Here is a 17,854-nt window from a genome sequence, read left to right as displayed (position 1 = left end):
AAGCTGGAAAAACATATGTTCATAAGAGAGCAATTGGCTCGCTGACTTGGTTGATGCATGTCATCGGATTTAAAAAGCGTAGATCGTTAAATGCCACTTTCCTCGTGATGTCAGTCACTAGATTGTCTGGTCCAGACTCGATAATATCACATATCGTTTTCTCGGTGAACTTTGTAGAGAGATGTAACTATGTGAATGGCCATCACGTTTGAAACAAAGAATAAAGTTTTTTATTAAGGTTGTCATGTGGATCCGCGGTGAACAAAAATAAAAAAAAACCCAAAACATTAATGAAGAAAAGAAATAAGCGAACCATTTGCAATTTTGAGAATCATCATGATATTAAATCCATTTATCTCCAATACCTTCTATGAATATAAAGAAATGCCTTCCTTGCTTGTATTCAGGATAAAAATACATTTTCTGGACCCAGCAATAACTTTGAACAAATTGTTATTGAGCTCGGAATTCAATACTTAACAGGAAATAATCTTCCTTGATGTGTTAGAGGTGTTCTTCCAGTTTGGTTGCGGGTTGATGGGCCCAGGTAAGAATAATATAAGTCCCCAACAACCACTACTTGTAAGAGGTGACACATGGATCAGGTTTCAGGCTAACTGACTTGGTTGATTGCATGTCATCGTATCGCAGTTGCAAAGGTCGATGTTCATGATGTTACTCACTGGACTGCCAGGTCCACACTCGATTATTTAGAGACTGACGTCATATAACTGGAATACTGTTGAGTGCATACAAATAAACAAACAACTGAAATATTTTGTCCAGTTTCGAATATTTTAACCTGATCTCAAAGATAAATAAATATATACTTGAAAGATCCCCCTGGTTGTTTTCTGTGACGCTATTCGGGTCAAAGGAAATGTCATCTTCGGCAGTTCCGCCGATTCTAAGGATGTTCAGTTGGAAGCCCCCAGCCAGATTAAGCAATTTGGGTGATCTAATTGAAAATAGCATGGATTAAGAAACGACTCGATTAGAGGTGAAAATGATATGTGAGAAAGCCATTCGAACTTTAGTTGAAATGTCATTAACATACCTTGAATTGCACAAACAGTTGGCACAGAATCAGCTTAAGTGAGTGGGTGAGTGAGTGAGTGAGTGAGTGAGTGAGTGAGTGAGTGAGTGATTGAGTGATTGAGTGAGTGAGTGATTGAGTGATTGAGTGATTGAGTGAGTGAGTGAGTGAGTGAGTGAGTGAGTGAGTGAGTGAATGGGTGTTACACCACTGTTATCGCTGATACGAGTAGAACAGCTTCTCAGGTTAATATTTCGAGAAACTCCAGTTTGATGCAGGGAGTAAGCACCTACCCATGATAGAATGAGCTCAGGTGTTTTTGTGACCTTCATTGTGCCATATCAATGATAATAAAAACATTGAACACACAATTCTGCAAGGCGAAAGTGGACCACTAAGGACGCATATTCAGCTAACTTGAGAAAAAAAGAAAACTCACGACAAGTTGAGACCACTCTTTTCCAAACCAGTTTGAATAATGCCGGAGTCGAGGGTGACGCCAACAAAGTTGTCCTGAACTCTGTTGAGGACAACGTTGGTGTCGATGTAGATATTGACATTTAATCCCCGAGAATCAGGGAATAAAGCCACGCTCAAAAATAGCAGATGGCCTAGCAAAGCCATGTACAAAGTCGTCCACAACCAGTTCTTTACTGTCTCAAACAGATAACAATCATTGCTGAATACTTACCTGAGCATTTTATTTGAGACTATCATCTTATCTGCAGCCTTGGTTTCCATTTGCACAGTGGAACTTCAACATTCCTTAATACCAACATTTTGATAGTGCAGGTTCAACATTGGAGCTAAGTAATTAGACAAAACACATTACAAGGTTCACAGACCGTCGTCTTATAGCTGGAATAATGCTGATTGCGACTTTAAACAACAAACCAACCAACAAATTATAACATAGAAGTAAGTCCGGATAATATAGATATATATATCAAAAGCTTCGCCAATAGAGTTTAATCTTGAGGAAATAATCATTTTGCAGCAACAGAAGATCGAATATGATGGCGTGTGGACTCCCTCCCCCCATCCCAACCCCACCCGACCCAACCACCATCCACCCCAACTGCACCGCTTTGGTCGACCACGTGTGTATAGGAGAATTATATGAAGAAAGTTGCCCCGACGATCCTTACAGATTGTCTTCCAAGTCAAGGCAAGTAATTCTTCAGAGCATAACACCAAGCGGTAGTTATGCGTTATCGAGCTATGGTAATATAAATCAACACGAAATCCACATTGCATTGTAACGCATTACAAAACTCACATGCACAGCATAGACATATCTTCCCTGCGTGGAGCCCCGTTCTCTTATAGTCATAGATAAGTTGGGTTTGTCCACACTCCTACAGTTGGTCTGTTCCGAGGCAATGTATCAGTGACTTCGTTAACTGTAAGTAAGTCTAAAGTAGTTAGCAATTCTAATTAATTTTAGAGAACGGCAAATGTATAGAGGTACTTGTCTATAGTATGCTATATAATGCTGAATAGTGTTTATTTCACGAAAATGAAGCCCTGACGATACCGAAACTAGGTTCAAGTTGAATACATTGCTTATGAGACGTGCAGGTTCAAATATGTATAAATTATCACTTTTCAAATCGGGATATTTATGTCTACAATAATATGGAACAACCTATAGCTATGTCATGTCCGGACTACAAACCCGGGAGGATTAATACCCAAATTAAAACATGGAGGACATTTATCTAGGTCAGGTCGTCGACGAGAGCCGAGAATCGATGTGAACGGACGGACAAGGCATGACTCAAGATAACGGCGGAGAATACTTCCTTCATGACTATGCATATTGTGGTGATTACCCCTCGTGCATTCTTGAGATTTTGATAAAGATATCTCCTATAGATGTATGCCAGAAAAATAGATATGGTCATATACACCCTATACATGCAGATGCAGATATACATGCATGTCATAACACTATTACTCAAGCTGTAGACTTTCAACTCGTTCATTTTAAATTTCAGTGTCAATATGTTGACATGGGGGTCATAAACATACCTCTTACCCTCTTACACCCCGACACTGCCTTCACAACACCCTGGTAAATCTCTCCCCAACACCCTGAACACATCCGTCACTACATCCTGGACGCACTCTCCCCAACACCCTGAACACATCCGTCACTACATCCTGGACGCACTCTCCCCAACACCCTGAACACATCCGTCACTACATCCTGGACGCACTCTCCCCAACACCCTGGACACATCCGTCACTACATCCTGGACGCTCCCTCCCCTACACCCACACTGAATACTGCCTCCACTATATCCTGAACTCTCTCATCTACACCCTGAAAACAGCGGCCAATACACCCTGGACGATTTCTCCTATACACTCTGAATACTGCATCCGATAAACCGGAGTAAGGTTTTCCCCAACACCCTGAAAACAACCGTCACAACATCGTGAACGCACTCTCCTCTACACCCTGAATACTGCCTCGACTATACCCTGGTTAATCTCTCCCTTACACCCTGCATACTGCCGCCACTTTTCCATAGACTCTCTCTCCCCTGCACACTTAAAACTGCCTCCACTACACCCTGGACTCTCTCTACCCTGCACACTGAGTACTGCCTCCACTATACCCTGGACTCTCTCTTCCCTGCACCCTGAACACTGCCTCCACTACACCCTGGACGCACCAGTCTACACCCTGAACACAACCTTCACTACACCCTTCACTCCCCAACATCCTGAATACTGCCTCCGAAAATGACTCGGAGGACTACCCTCCCCCCCCCCCCCCCCCCCTCCCGCATCCACCCCCCACCCCAAATCCCCCATCCCCACCTGTGTATATGATAATTATTCGAAGAAATTTAATCCTTACAGACTGTCTTCGCAGTCAAGGCAAGTAACCTTTCAGATCATTACTCCAAGCGGTAGTTATATGTTACCGAGCTGTTGTTATATGAATCAACACGAAATCCACATTGCATTGTAGCGCATTATAAAACTCACATACACAGCATAGACATATCTTCCCTGCGAGGAGCCCTGTTCCCTTATAGTCACAGATAAGATGGGTTTGCACACACCCCTACAGTTGGCCTGTTCCGAGGCAATGTATCAGTGACTTCATTGACAGTATGTAAATCTAAAGTAGCTAGCAATTCTAATTAATTTGAGAACGCGGTATATGTATAGATGTGCTTGTGTATAATATGCTATACCATGCTGAATGATGTTTATTACACGAAAATGGAGCCCTGGCGAAACCGAAACTAGGTTTAAGTTGATTATATTGCTTATGAGATACGCAGGTTCAAATGTGTAATTACAATCACTTTTCAAACCTGGGTATTTATGTATAACGGTTGTGTTCCCAGAGTAAAGGCACTGCCTCCACTACACCCTGAACACTGCCTCCACTACACCCTGGTCACTCTCCCACCTACACCCTGAACACTGCCTCCACTACACCCTGAACACTGCCTCCACTACATCCTGAACACTGCCTCCACTACACCCTGGTCACTCTCTCACCTACACCCTGAACACTGCCTCAACTACACCCTGGTCACTCTCTCACCTACACCCTGAACACTGCCTCCACTACACCCTGGTCACTCTCTCATCTACACCCTGAACACTGCCTCCACTACACCCTGGTCATTCTCTCACCTACACCCTGAACACAGCCTCCACTACACCCTGGTCACTCTCTCACCTACATTCCGAACACTGCCTCCACTACACCCTGGTCACTCTCTCACCTACACCCTGAACACTGCCTCCACTACACCCTGGTCACTCTCTCACCTACACCCTGAACACTGCCTCCACTACACCCTGGTCACTCTCTCACCTACACCCTGAACACTGCCTCCACTACACCCTGGTCACTCTCTCACCTACACCCTGAACACTGCCTCCACTACACCCTGGTCACTCTCTCACCTACATTCCGAACACTGCCTCCACTACACCCTGGTCATTCTCTCACCTACACCCTGAACACTGCCTCCACTACACCCTGGTCACTCTCTCACCTACATTCCGAACACTGCCTCCACTACACCCTGGTCACTCTCTCACCTACACCCTGAACACTGCCTCCACTACACCCTGGTCACTCTCTCACCTACACCCTGAACACTGCCTCCACTACACCCTGGTCACTCTCTCACCTACATTCCGAACACTGCCTCCATTACACCCTGGTCACTCTCTCACCTACACCCTGAACACTGCCTCCACTACACCCTGGTCATTCTCTCACCTAAACCCTGAATACTGCCTCCACTACACCCTGGTCACTCTCTCACCTACATTCCGAACACTGCCTCCACTACACCCTGGTCACTCTCTCACCTACACCCTGAACACTGCCTCCACTACACCCTGGTCACTCTCTCACCTACATTCCGAACACTGCCTCCACTACACCCTGGTCATTCTCTCACCTACACCCTTAAAACTGCCTCCACTACACCCTGGTCACTCTCTCACCTACACCCTGAACACTGCCTCCACTACACCCTGGTCATTCTCTCACCTACACCCTGAACACTGCCTCCACTACACCCTGGTCACTCTCTCACCTACATTCCGAACACTGCCTCCACTACACCCTGGTCACTCTCTCACCTACACCCTGAACACTGCCTCCACTACACCCTGGTCATTCTCTCACCTAAACCCTGAATACTGCCTTCACTACACCCTGGTCACTCTCTCACCTACATTCCGAACACTGCCTCCACTACACCCTGGTCACTCTCTCACCTACACCCTGAACACTGCCTCCACTACACCCTGGTCACTCTCTCACCTACACCCTGAACACTGCCTCCACTACACCCTGGTCACTCCCTCACCTATACCCTGAACACTGCCTCCACTACACCCTGGTCATTCTCTCACCTACACCCTGAATACTGCCTCAACTACAGCCTGGTCACTCTCTCACCTACACCCTGAACACAGCCTCCACTACACCCTGGTCACTCTCTCACCTACACCCTGAACACTGGCTCCACTACACCCTGGTCATTCTCTCACCTACACCCTGAAAACAGCCCCCACTATACATTGGACGCTCTCTTCACACTGGAGTTCTCTCCAATGCACCCTGAACACTGCCTCCACTACACCATGGACGCTCTCTCCAATACACACTGAAAACAGCCCCCACTATACCTTGGACGCTCTCTTCACACTGGAGTTCTCTCCAATACACACTGAACACTGCCTCCAATACACCCCAACACTGAAAAGAGCCCCAACTACACATTGGACGCTCTCTCCAATACACACTGAAAACAGCCCCCACTACACCTTGGACGCTCTCTTCACACTGGATGTTCTCTCCAATACACATTACCTCCAATGCACCCTCTTCACTCTCCCCGACACATTGGAAACAGCCCCCACTACACCCTGGACTATCTCTGGTGGTCTGATTGCATTTACTAAAAAGGTTGATGTTGCTACTTTGAAAACCGTATATATTCATGTCTTAAATGTTAAATATGTTTGGATATGTGTACAGCAGTTGAATTCTTTTTTACCAAAGGGGAATGGAACCAAGACCCATCACACTTCTTCAGACTGTTTCTGCAGAGGTCTCTTTACAAACTAAATTGTGTTTTTTTTATTATTCGTGCAGGTGTCCGAGAATTCACGGTTCAATAATGAGATAGGTCTTGATATGAATGTATTTATTCACTCTGGTGGTACTGAAGGAAACAACAAGCACCAGAAATAGAAATATTCCGGTCAAAGGAAAACGATTACAAAGTGCAGTGAGTAAGGATGAATAACACAGTAGTCAAGGGAAAACAACACGATGTTGATGGTGTTGTGACAGAAGACGTTCAAATAGCGGACAATCTGGAGGAAGAAGAAGGAGAAACAGATGAAAATGATGAGGAAGGCGGAAATGTTACATTGGGGGCAGCAACTTTTTCAAAAGTCGTGCTTGAGACTGGCCAGCGTCAGAACTCTCACAGTATCCATGATGGTAAGGAATGGGAACCGTGATGTAGATATATTTTCCAGAAGATTCCGGCACTTTTGTAAAGCGGTTTTCTTCTTATGTACTTGGCATGTAGCTACATAGAATGCTTTGTGGTATTCAGTCCAAAGTCAAGTATTATTGTCTTGACTGACGTGTCACGTTTAATAATACCCCTCTAAACATTGTTCTTATTAACCATGTGGGCGCCAAGACAGTTCATCAAATCAGATCCTCATGACAGTTTCGAAGCTTTCAACGAATGCTCACTTCTAACAGGCGAGGTGAGGTGAAATGGGGTTTAATGTCGGGTCCAAGATTATTGCACTTATACAGCGACGTGCATGTACGTGTGTGTGTTTGTGTGGCTGCTTGTACTAGTCTAGACTGATGCTCACTGCCGCAATTTAACATGAATACCGCCGGGCATCGAACCCCGGACCTTCCGCTCTCCGGGCGGGCGCTCTACCACTAGACCACGGAGGCGGTTCTCTTTTAAGAATACTTCACAATAAGTATGCCTTGTTTTCCCACAGCATTAAAAACGCTGACGCATCATATTGCCACACAAGGCTCATCTACCTGCCAGGATTCCAGCATGGCATTGATGCCTTCACAATCAAATACACAGGAGATGGACACAAACTGGGTGCCTGAGACAGCACCATCATCTGGTGCTGCTTCAAGTAAGAAGATTTGCCTTCTTGACTTAGTCACACTAGATGCTGACATTGATGAAGATAAAGTATCTTCACTTAAAGACGCAAACAAAACCTCTGAGCGTATGTAATCAAGAACATTTAGGTTAACATAAAATGAGGAAAACATTTATTCATCTAGCATTCAATGCCCCTTGTGTATATTTTAGGGTAATTCATATTCTCGAAAAAATATAATCTTTTCCCGAAAATGCTGCAAAATTATTTGACCTAAGGATTTACTTTTAAAAAAGTATATATCGTTCAGTTAACAGAAATATGTACCCCCACGCCCCAACACACATATCCTACTCCTGAATATTACATGGCCTAACATCATCATGAAATGAATGGGGTATGATGTTGCGTTCAAAGTAATTGCATATATATATAGGGACTTTGATGCATGTTTGAGGCTGTTTGTACTAGTCCGGCTGATGCCGGATTTATATTGCGAACCCATTGAGATATCACCCAGCAGTTTAACATGGATAACCCACTCAGATACTCACAAAATCGATGTTTTATGTCTTAATGATAACGCACCAGGCAGGGAAACAACAAGTAACATATTCTTACGTTGGCGCCGGGATCGAACAACCACGGAGGCAGTATTTTCAAATGATAGAAAAAACATTTTCCCGTAACAACCGTAATATTGAAGGTAAATTGTAACATGCTTGTACAACAATCAAGTAACTGATATGCTAAGTACGTAATTTTGTCTATGTTGTAAACAAAGTAAGTTGAGCTATTTACATACCACAATTTGACAGATCAACATATGGCAAGCCGTCAACTTGTCATCATACATGAACACATTCAGACGCTTGTTCATAATTCGTTTTCATCAATGAATACGTTTTACATTATAATCATAAACCTGATAAATAATTAATTACAATAAGGCTTCATTTGTGTTTCGTTTCTCCCTCCATATATGAGTAATATAACATGTTGGCAATTAAATTGTTTTAAACACTCAAGTTATATAATTAGAACTTCTGATATCTGAATGGTTGTGGCCTTGTTCCTTGAAATTGCCGTTTCACAAGTGTCAGGTTACTAAATAATTATGTACTTTACAGCAATTCAGTATAACGTTCTCCAAGTCCAACAGCACATTGGAGAAATGACGGTGAAGGGCGGCAGGAATCTGACCATCGGAGGGACTCAAAACATCGGTAAATCGCAGCCCTGTCCCCAGGAGGAGGAGGAGGAGGAGAAACCGCTGACTACAGTACAGAAGATCAGGAGTGAGTTCCAGTGGATAAAGCAAGATAGATGATTCTTCATGTACAAGCATCATTGTAGTAATTTAGAGTTATATTTTTTTGGATAAAATAGTCGTCAAATATTAGACCGTGAGCATGATGAAAGGGTCAATACAGAGATGCAAGAGGTATATGCAGAAACAGGGACAAGAGACTTACGCTACGTGTATCTTCTGCACTATAATATATGTGCACTATATAGTAAATGTTATTTTTAATTTTCTTGAAACGTGTTCCATTTCTTCATCACGTACTATTTCGACAATTCTGAGCCATTACAGTCGTCTGAGGCGCCGCGATTTTCTGTGCAGAGTTACGTCCCTTAGGCACGCCAGAAACCTTTGATTGTGGGTTCGAATCCCGGTTCGTCCCGATTATGTTTCTAGGTTTGTCAGCACCATACCCGTGCTCGTGGGTTTCACCGATGTGCTAAACGTCTGAGACCTGCATCACTTCGAGCTTTCCTAACCACATTAAGCTGACACGCCGTGATGTAACTGGAATACTGTTAAAAGTGGCGTTGAACCCAACTCACTAACTCACTGAGCCATTAATTTCTCGAACGTAGAAGTTAACATGAAAATGATAGGAAAAGTAGATAACGGATGTCAATGTAAAACAATATGACCATTAATGGCATGCTTAATTTGTTAACAAGTTTTGTCTGAAGAAAATGTTCTTGTTTCTTTCTTTTTTGTTGTTTTACAAATTTACTTTTGAGTAGCAAAAAATAATAACTCTCAGATTTGTTAACACAGTTTCTCAGCTCATTTACTGATATATATCACAGTGATCAGTTCTTAGTATTAATAATTTATTATCAAGTGGAGCAAATGTGAAATGTATTTACACAATAAGGAGAGGTTGTTTGTAAAAATACCACTAGGTCAGTATGTGTGAAAGGTGGATCGGATTTGTACAGTTCAATCGATTGTATTATATTTTTTCAGAACGAACAGAATCAAGGATACAGTCATGGACCCAAGGTATGGTTAAGACACAGGCACATAAGGAGGTGATGGAGAAGATTGACAGAGGAGCAACATGGGTGACAATAAAGGGAAGACCAGGAGAGGGGAAGTCTACAGTGGCCTACATGGCCCTCAGAGATCTGCACAGCCAAGGGAGACAAGTATACCAAGTTGTGTCTCCAGAAGAGTTCAATGAGGTAACCAGGACTTGTACCAACCCAGTGATTATGATGGATGATATATTTGGTGATCTGGAATTTGACGTTGCAGAGTGGACCAAGTGGAGACCCTCTCTTCGTCCCATTCTTGATTTGCAAAATCCTGACTTGGAGCTAACTTTAAATGGTTCAACTGACATCAATCCAGAGCAAAATCGAAAGAAACAATCTTTATTTATTCTTGTGGGACGTGATTATGTACTAAAATCCTCTTTACCAGACCTTGGAAGAGCGAGGGAATATGTTACAAGCAGTAAACATCTAGTCGAACTCTCACCAACCACAGATCATATAGAAAAACTGAATATTTTGAAATCAATTTTTCAAATGGAAGGTGTTGACATTGAGAAAAAAGTCATTTTTAAATTAAGTCACATCGCGTGTCCACATGGGTTTCCACATGTCTGTAGGCTATTTGCCACAGCCTTTAAACAGAATGACAAGGTATCAGCAAAGGAGTTTTTCGTGAGTCCTCTTGAATTTCTAAACCAAACGTTGCAGAAATTAATAAACAATAAATCAAAGTGTCAACTCCTGAAGGCAATGATCCAAGGAGATGGGAAAGTGTCTCAGTCTGAATTGTATAAAGACAAATACAAGATGCATGACTGTGTATCATCTGCCAATGAGCTTGTTGGGTCATATCTGAAGCTGGAAGATGGTACATACATGTTTGACCATCCATCAATCTATGACAGTGTTGCATTTCTTCTGACTGAAAAAGATCCAGTATTTGTCATTGAGAATTCTAGTCTCTCATTCATCAACCAGCGACTTAGACATGGGACTGTTGAAACCCAAGGTTTGGTTGCAGAAATCCCACCTTTCTGCATTGACAACTTGGTGCAGAGATTTGCCTTGGCGATTCAGCGGGGCAACCTGGCATATGTAATCTCACATCAAATCTGTTGTGATCCAGACTTCATTGATAAACTGATGAACATACTGAAAGAACAATATCAAATATCTGTAAATACATTTCTGAGGAAGACTGATGAAGAAACACTAGAATCCTGTTTGGAGTTGCTGCCAAGCAACAAATGTTCAACCATGGTGAAATACATACTGGAGAAGGGAAACATTACACTGCATCAGACGGAGATAGATGAGATCTTATTTGGTGTGTACAAACATGCTGCAGGTGATGTGCTGACATATCTGACAAAACATTTAAAACTGGACATCAATGCTACATACAGACACCGTGAGCAGACCCCGCTGATGATAGCAACTGAGACTGGAGATTGTAACTTTGTACACCAGATACTTCGCCTTCTTCCTGATCTGAATGCATCTGACAGCTATGACAGAACTGTGCTGCATTACCTGTGTGAACATGGTCTTGTGTCAGCTGTGGAGTATGTCATTGACAAGGGTGTAGATATTGATGTACCAGATCAGATGGGTCAATCTTCACTTTTTCTAGCGTGTTTGTCTGGTCACAAGGGCCTAGTGAAACTGTTACTCGATAGAGGAGCAGTAGGTTATGTGGATAACTATCATAAGTCTCCTCTACTTGCGGCTTGTCTCAATGGCAAGGAAGAAGTTGTAAAACTGGTGCTGGATAGAACTGATGTTAATTGTGAATTGAAGGATAGGTCTCTGGGTTGGGCATGTGCTTGCGGCATTGAGGGAATAGTAAAAGCTTTGTTGGAGGGAGGAGCAAATATTGCTGGTCGGGATATCCATTTTAAGCCTCTGTATCAAGCATGTACACATGGACATGCAAACATTGTTAAGACTTTACTTGTGGCAGGAGCAGAACTTAGTGGCGATGAAGTGTGTGCTGCATGTAAAAGTGGGAATCTGGATGTTGTTGAGATGCTGTTTGATAAAGGAGCCTCAGTCAATATGATATCGAAGGATGGACAACTCCCTCTTCATGCAGCATGCGAAAGTGGAAAGATGGATGTCGTGAGAGTTGTGACGGGGAAAGGAGCAAATGTCAGCATGGTGGCTCCAAATGGAAATACTACACTGCACTCAGCGTGTAAGGGAGGAAGCCAAGAGGTTGTTCTATTTTTACTTGAAAAGCTTTATACGTCTCACGAAGAAGACGAAAGAGAAGTTGGTGAATCGGCTGAAGGTTTCAGAAAGCAGAAAGCTGACAATAATTCAAATATCAAGTCAAGAGACAACCCGGCAGCTGCAGCTAGAGTAAATATAGAGGATAACACAGGAAACACAGCACTCCATGTAGCATCAATCCATGGATCGAAAGAGTGTGTTGATATGTTACTGAAGGCTGGAGCTGATGTGAAAGTACAAAACGAGACAGCCGACACTCCACTTCATGATGCATCAAGGTGTGGATCTGAAAAGTGTGTTGATCTGTTACTGAAGGCTGGGGCTGATGTAAAAGTACAAAACAACTCAAGCTACACAGCACTCCATAGAGCATCAATCCATGCATCGAACGAGTGTGTTGACCTGTTACTGAAGGCTGGGGCTGATGTACAGGCACAGAATAGACGAGGCTTCACACCACTTCATATCGCATCAATGTTTGGATCTCAAAAGTGTGTTGATATGTTATTGAAGGCTGGAGCTGATGTAAAAGTACAAAACGAGACAGGCGACACTCCACTTCATACCGCATTGAGGTATGGATCTCAGAAGTGTGTTGACCTGTTACTGAAGGCTGGAGCTGATGTAAAAGTAAAAAACGAGACAGGCGACACACCACTTCATAACGCATCCAGGTATGGATCTGAAAAGTGTGTTGACCTGTTACTGAAGGCTGGAGCTGATGTAAAAGTACAAAACGAGACAGGCGACACACCACTTCATAACGCATCAATGTTTGGATCTCAAAAGTGTGTTGATCTGTTACTGAAGGCTGGGGCTGATGTAAAAGTACAAAACGACTCAGGCTGCACAGCACTCCATGCAGCATCAATGTGCGGATCTCAAAAGAGTGTTTACCTGTTACTGAAGGCTGGGGCTGATGTTAGAGTACAAAACAACTCAGGCTACACAGCACTCCATGCAGCATCAATGTATGGATCTAAAGACTGTGTTGACCTGTTACTGAAGGCTGGGGCTGATATACAGGTACAGAATAGAACAGGCGACACACCACTTCATGTCGCATCAATGTGCAGATCTCAAAATTGTGTTGATATGTTACTGAAGGCTGGAGCTGATGTTAAAGTACAAAACGAGACAGGCGATACTCCACTTCATAACGTATCAGGGCTCGGATCTGAAGAGCGTTTTTACCTGTTTCGGAAGGCTGGCTTGAATGTCGGGGATCAGAGAGGACTCGTGACACTCCATAGAGTATCAATGTATGGATCGAAAGAGTGTGTTGACCTGTTACTGAAGGCTGGGGCTGATATACAGGTACAGAATAGAACAGGCGACACACCACTTCATAAAGTATTGAGGTATGGATGTCAAAGGTGTGTTGATCTGTTACTGCAGGCTGGAGCTGATGTAAAAGTACAAAACGAGACAGGCGACACTCCACTTCATGAAGCATCCAGGTGTGGATCTGAAAAGTGTGTTGATCTGTTACTGAAGGCTGGGGCTGATGTAAAAGTACAAAACGAGACAGGCGACACTCCACTTCTTGAAGCATCCAGGTGTGGATCTGAAAAGTGTGTTGATCTGATACTGAAGGCTTGGGCTGATGTAAAAGTACAAAACAAATCAGGCTGCTCAGCACTCCATGCAACATCAATGTGCGGATCTGAAAAGTGTGTTGACCTGTTACTGAAGGCTGGGGCTGATGTAAAAGTACAAAACGAGACAAGCGACACTCCACTTCATGAAGCATCCAGGTGTGGATCTGAAAAGTGTGTTGATCTGTAACTGGAGGCTGGGGCTGATGTAAAAGTACAAACCAAATCAGGCTGCACAGCACTCCATGCAGCATCAATATTTGGATCTCAAAAGTGTGTTGACCTGTTACTGAAGGTTGGGGCTGATGTAAAAGTACAAAACGAGACAGGCGACACTTCACTTCATGAAGCATCCAGGTGTGGATCTGAAAGGTGTGTTGATCTGTTACTGAAGGCTGGGGCTGATGTAAAAGTACAAAACGAGACAGGCGACACTCCACTTCATAAAGCATCCAGGTGTGGATCTGAAAAGTGTGTTGACCTGTTACTGAATGCTGGGGCTGATGTAAAAGTACAAAACGAGACAAGCTACACTCCACTTCATGAAGCATCCAGGTGTGGATCTCAAAAGTGTGTCGATCTGTTACTGAAGGCTGGGGCTGATGTAAAAGTACAAAACAAATCAGGCTACACAGCACTCCATGCAGCATCAATGTGCGGATCTCAAAAGTGTGTTGATCTGTTACTAAAGGCTGGGGCTGATGTAAAAGTACAAAACAAATCAGGCTACACAGCACTCCATGCAGCATCAATGTGCGGATCTCAAAAGTGTGTTGATCTGTTACTGGAGGCTGGGGCTGATGTGAAAGTACAAAACGAGAGAGGCGACACTCCACTTCATGATGCATCCAGATGTGGATCTCAAAAATGTGTTGATATGTTACTGAAGGCTGGGGCTGATGTAAAAGTACAAAACAAGACAGGCTACTCTCCACTTCATGAAGCATCCAGATGTGGATCTCATAAGTGTGTTGACCTGTTACTGAAGGCTGGAGCTGATGTAAAAGTACAAAACAAGACAGGCGAAACACCACTTCATAACGCATCAATGTGCAGATCTGAAAAGTGTGTTGATATGTTACTGAAGGCTGGAGCTGATGTTAAAGTACAAAACGAGGCAGGCGACACTCCACTTCATAACGTATTAGGGCTCGGATTGGAAGAGCGTATTTACCTGTTACAGAAGGCTGGCCTGAATGTCGGGGATCAGATAGGACTCGCGCCACTCTGTAGAACATTAATGTATGGATCGAAAGAGTGTGTTGACCTGTTACTGAAGGCAGGGGCTGATATACAGGTACAGAATAGAACAGGCGACACACCACTTCATAAAGTATTGAGGTATCGATCTCAAAAGTTTGTTGATCTGTTACTGAAGGCTGGAGCTGATGTAAAAGTACAAAAGGAGACGGGCGACACTCCACTTCCTGAAGCATCCAGGTGTTGATCTCAAAAGTGTGTTGATCTGTTACTGAAGGCTGGGGCTGATGTACAAGTACAAAACGAGACAGGCGACACTCCACTTCATGAAGCATCGAGATGTGGATCTGACAATGTGTTGATCTGTTACTGAAGGCTGGGGCTGATGTAAAAGTACAAAACGAGACAGGCGACACTCCACTTCATGAAGCATCCAGGTGTGGATTTCAAAAGTGTGTTGATCTGTTACTGAAGGCTGGGGCTGATGTAAAAGTACAAAACAACTCAGGCTACACAGCACTCCATGCAGCATCAATCCATGGATCGAAAAAGTGTGTTTACCTGTTACTGAAGGCTGGGGCTGATGTAAAAGTACAAAACAACTCAGGCTACACAGCACTCAATGCAGCATCAATGTATGGATCTAAAGACTGTGTTAACCTGTTGCTGGAGGCTGTGGCTGACATACAGGTACAGAATAGAGCAGGCGACACACCACTTCATATCGCATCAATGTTTGGATCTCAAAAGTGTGTTGATATGTTACTGAAGGCTGGAGCTGATGTTAAAGTACGAAACGAGACAGGCGACACTCCACTTCATGAAGCATCCAGGTGTGGATCTCAAAAGTGTGTTGTTCAGGCTACACGGCACTCCATGCAGCATCAATCCATGGATCGAAAGACTGTGTTGACCTGTTACTGAAGGCTTGGGCTGATATACAGGTACCGAATAGATCGGGCGACACACCACTTCATAACTCATAGCACAAAACGAGACAGGCATCAGGGTGTAGATCTCAAACGTGGGTTGATATTTTACTGAAGGTTGCAGCTGATGTGAATGTTGAGAATAAAACAGGCGACACTTCACTTCATAGAGCATCAAGGCGTGGATCTCAAAAGTGTGTTGATATGTTACTGAAGGCTGGCGCTGATATAAAAGTACAAAACAACTCAGGCGACACACCACTTCATGCAGCATCAATCCATGGATCGAAAGAGTGTGTTGAACTGTTACTGAAGGCTGGTGCTGCAGTGAATGTAGAGAATAACACAGGCGACACACCACTTATGGAGGATCAATGCGTCTACGAAAGAGTGTGTTAATCTGTTATAATTGAAGGTTGGAGCTGATGTAAACATAAAGACAGTACGGACGACACACCACTACATGGAGTTATAATGCATGGGTCGAAATAGTATGTTGATGTTTTACTGATGGCTGGAACTTATGTAAATGTAGAGAATAGTACGGAAGACACATCACTACATGGAATATCAATGCATGGGTGGTAATTGTTTGTTGATGTGTTATTGAAGCTTTAAGCTCATGTACACGAAGAGACAGTGCGGGCGACACACCAGTACATGGTGAATCAATGCATGGATCGAAAGAGTGTGTTCATATATTACTGGATCCTGGAGCTGGTGTGAATGTACGGAATAACACAGGCAACACACCACTTCATGGCGCATCAATGTCACGATGGAAAGAGTGTGTTGACCTGTTACTGACGGTTGGAGCTGATGTGTATGTACAGAATGACAAGGGAGCCACACTTCTCCATGGAGCAGTAATGCGTAGATCGAAAGAGATTTATTATGTTATTGAATATCAGAGCTGTTGTTAACTTACGCAACACAAGCGACACACCACTCTGCATTAAAGAGTGGTTCTCAAAAGTGTGTTGATATGTTACTGAGGGCTGGAGCTATTGTGAATGTACAGAATAACAATGGGGCCACACTGCTTCTTGGAACATTATGCGTGGGTGTCAAAAGGTTGTGCACTGGTTACGTACCTCTTCATGAGCATCGAAAAGCGAATGGAAATGATGTTTTGATATGTTACCGGAGTTCATATAAATGGAAATAATAACACAGACGTCACAGGAGTCGATAGAGTATCAGCGAGTGGATCGATAGAATGGCTTCATGTGTCAGTTATGGCAGGAGCCGATGGAAATGTACAAAATACGGCAGGTGACACATCATTTTAACCCTCATTTAGCTTGGCCGTCCGCTGGCTTTGTATACCGCTCGGTGCCGTATTGTGACACATCACTTCCACCCTCATTTAGCTGGGCCGTCCGCTGGCTTTGTATACCGCTCAGTGCCGTATTGTGACAAGTCACTTTAACCCTCATTGAGCTAGGCCGTCCGCTGGCTTTGTATACCGCTCGGTGCCGTATTGTGACACGTCACTTTCACCCTCATTTAGCTGGGCCGTCCGCTGGCTTTGTATACCGCTTTGTGCCGTGTTGTGACACATCACTTTCACCCTCATAGAGTTGGGCCGTCCGCTGGCTTTGTATACCTCTCAGTGCCGTATTGTTACACGTCACTTTAACCCTTATTGAGCTGGGCCGTCCGCTGGCTTTGTATACCGCTCGGTGCCGTATTGTGACACATCACTTTCACCCTCATTTAGCTGGGCCGTCCGCTGGCTTTGTATACCGCTCGGTGCCGTATTGTGACACATCACTTTAACCCTCATTGAGCTGGGCCGTCCGCTGGCTTTGTTTACCGCTCGGTGCCCTATTGTGACACGTCACTTTCACCCTCATTTAGCTGGGCCGTCCGCTGGCTTTGTATACCGCTCGGTGCCC

General features: G+C 43.8%; 2 protein-coding genes across 2 annotated transcripts; both read left to right on the top strand.

Annotated features, from left to right (window-relative positions):
* The first annotated feature begins 2,286 nt into the window (after window positions 1–2,286).
* On the top strand, window positions 2,287–14,043 carry LOC125378654 (serine/threonine-protein phosphatase 6 regulatory ankyrin repeat subunit A-like). Its single transcript, XM_048394555.1, has 6 exons — window positions 2,287–2,441; window positions 6,690–7,043; window positions 7,574–7,723; window positions 8,824–8,991; window positions 9,960–13,367; window positions 13,659–14,043. Exons 2-6 carry the CDS (start codon window positions 6,836–6,838, stop codon window positions 14,012–14,014), a joined length of 4,290 nt encoding a protein of 1,429 aa, XP_048250512.1. The 5' UTR covers window positions 2,287–2,441; window positions 6,690–6,835; the 3' UTR covers window positions 14,015–14,043.
* Window positions 14,015–15,972, top strand: LOC125378745 (ankyrin repeat, PH and SEC7 domain containing protein secG-like; the record flags this gene model as incomplete). Its single annotated transcript, XM_048394703.1, has 1 exon — window positions 14,015–15,972. A coding segment is annotated over one exon (1,257 nt), but the record flags the coding sequence as incomplete, so codon positions are not given.
* Window positions 15,973–17,854: the final 1,882 nt, after the last annotated feature.

This window comes from Haliotis rufescens, unplaced genomic scaffold, assembly GCF_023055435.1.
Source record: "Haliotis rufescens isolate VD_foot unplaced genomic scaffold, xgHalRufe1.0.p SCAF_13, whole genome shotgun sequence".
Lineage (NCBI taxonomy): Eukaryota > Metazoa > Mollusca > Gastropoda > Lepetellida > Haliotidae > Haliotis > Haliotis rufescens.
Note: the sequence above shows the minus strand (reverse complement) of the source record. Positions and strands in the feature narration are given on the sequence as shown.

Coding starts and splice junctions, on each gene's coding strand:
- LOC125378654 (XM_048394555.1), top strand. CDS start 6,836: ATGAATAACACAGTAGTCAAGGGAAAACAACACGATGTTGATGGTGTT. Junction 8,992..9,959: donor TACAGTACAGAAGATCAGGA/GTGAGTTCCAGT, acceptor ATATTTTTTCAG/AACGAACAGAATCAAGGATA. Junction 13,368..13,658: donor TAAAGTACAAAACGAGACAG/GCGATACTCCAC, acceptor AAAACGAGACAG/GCGACACTCCACTTCATGAA.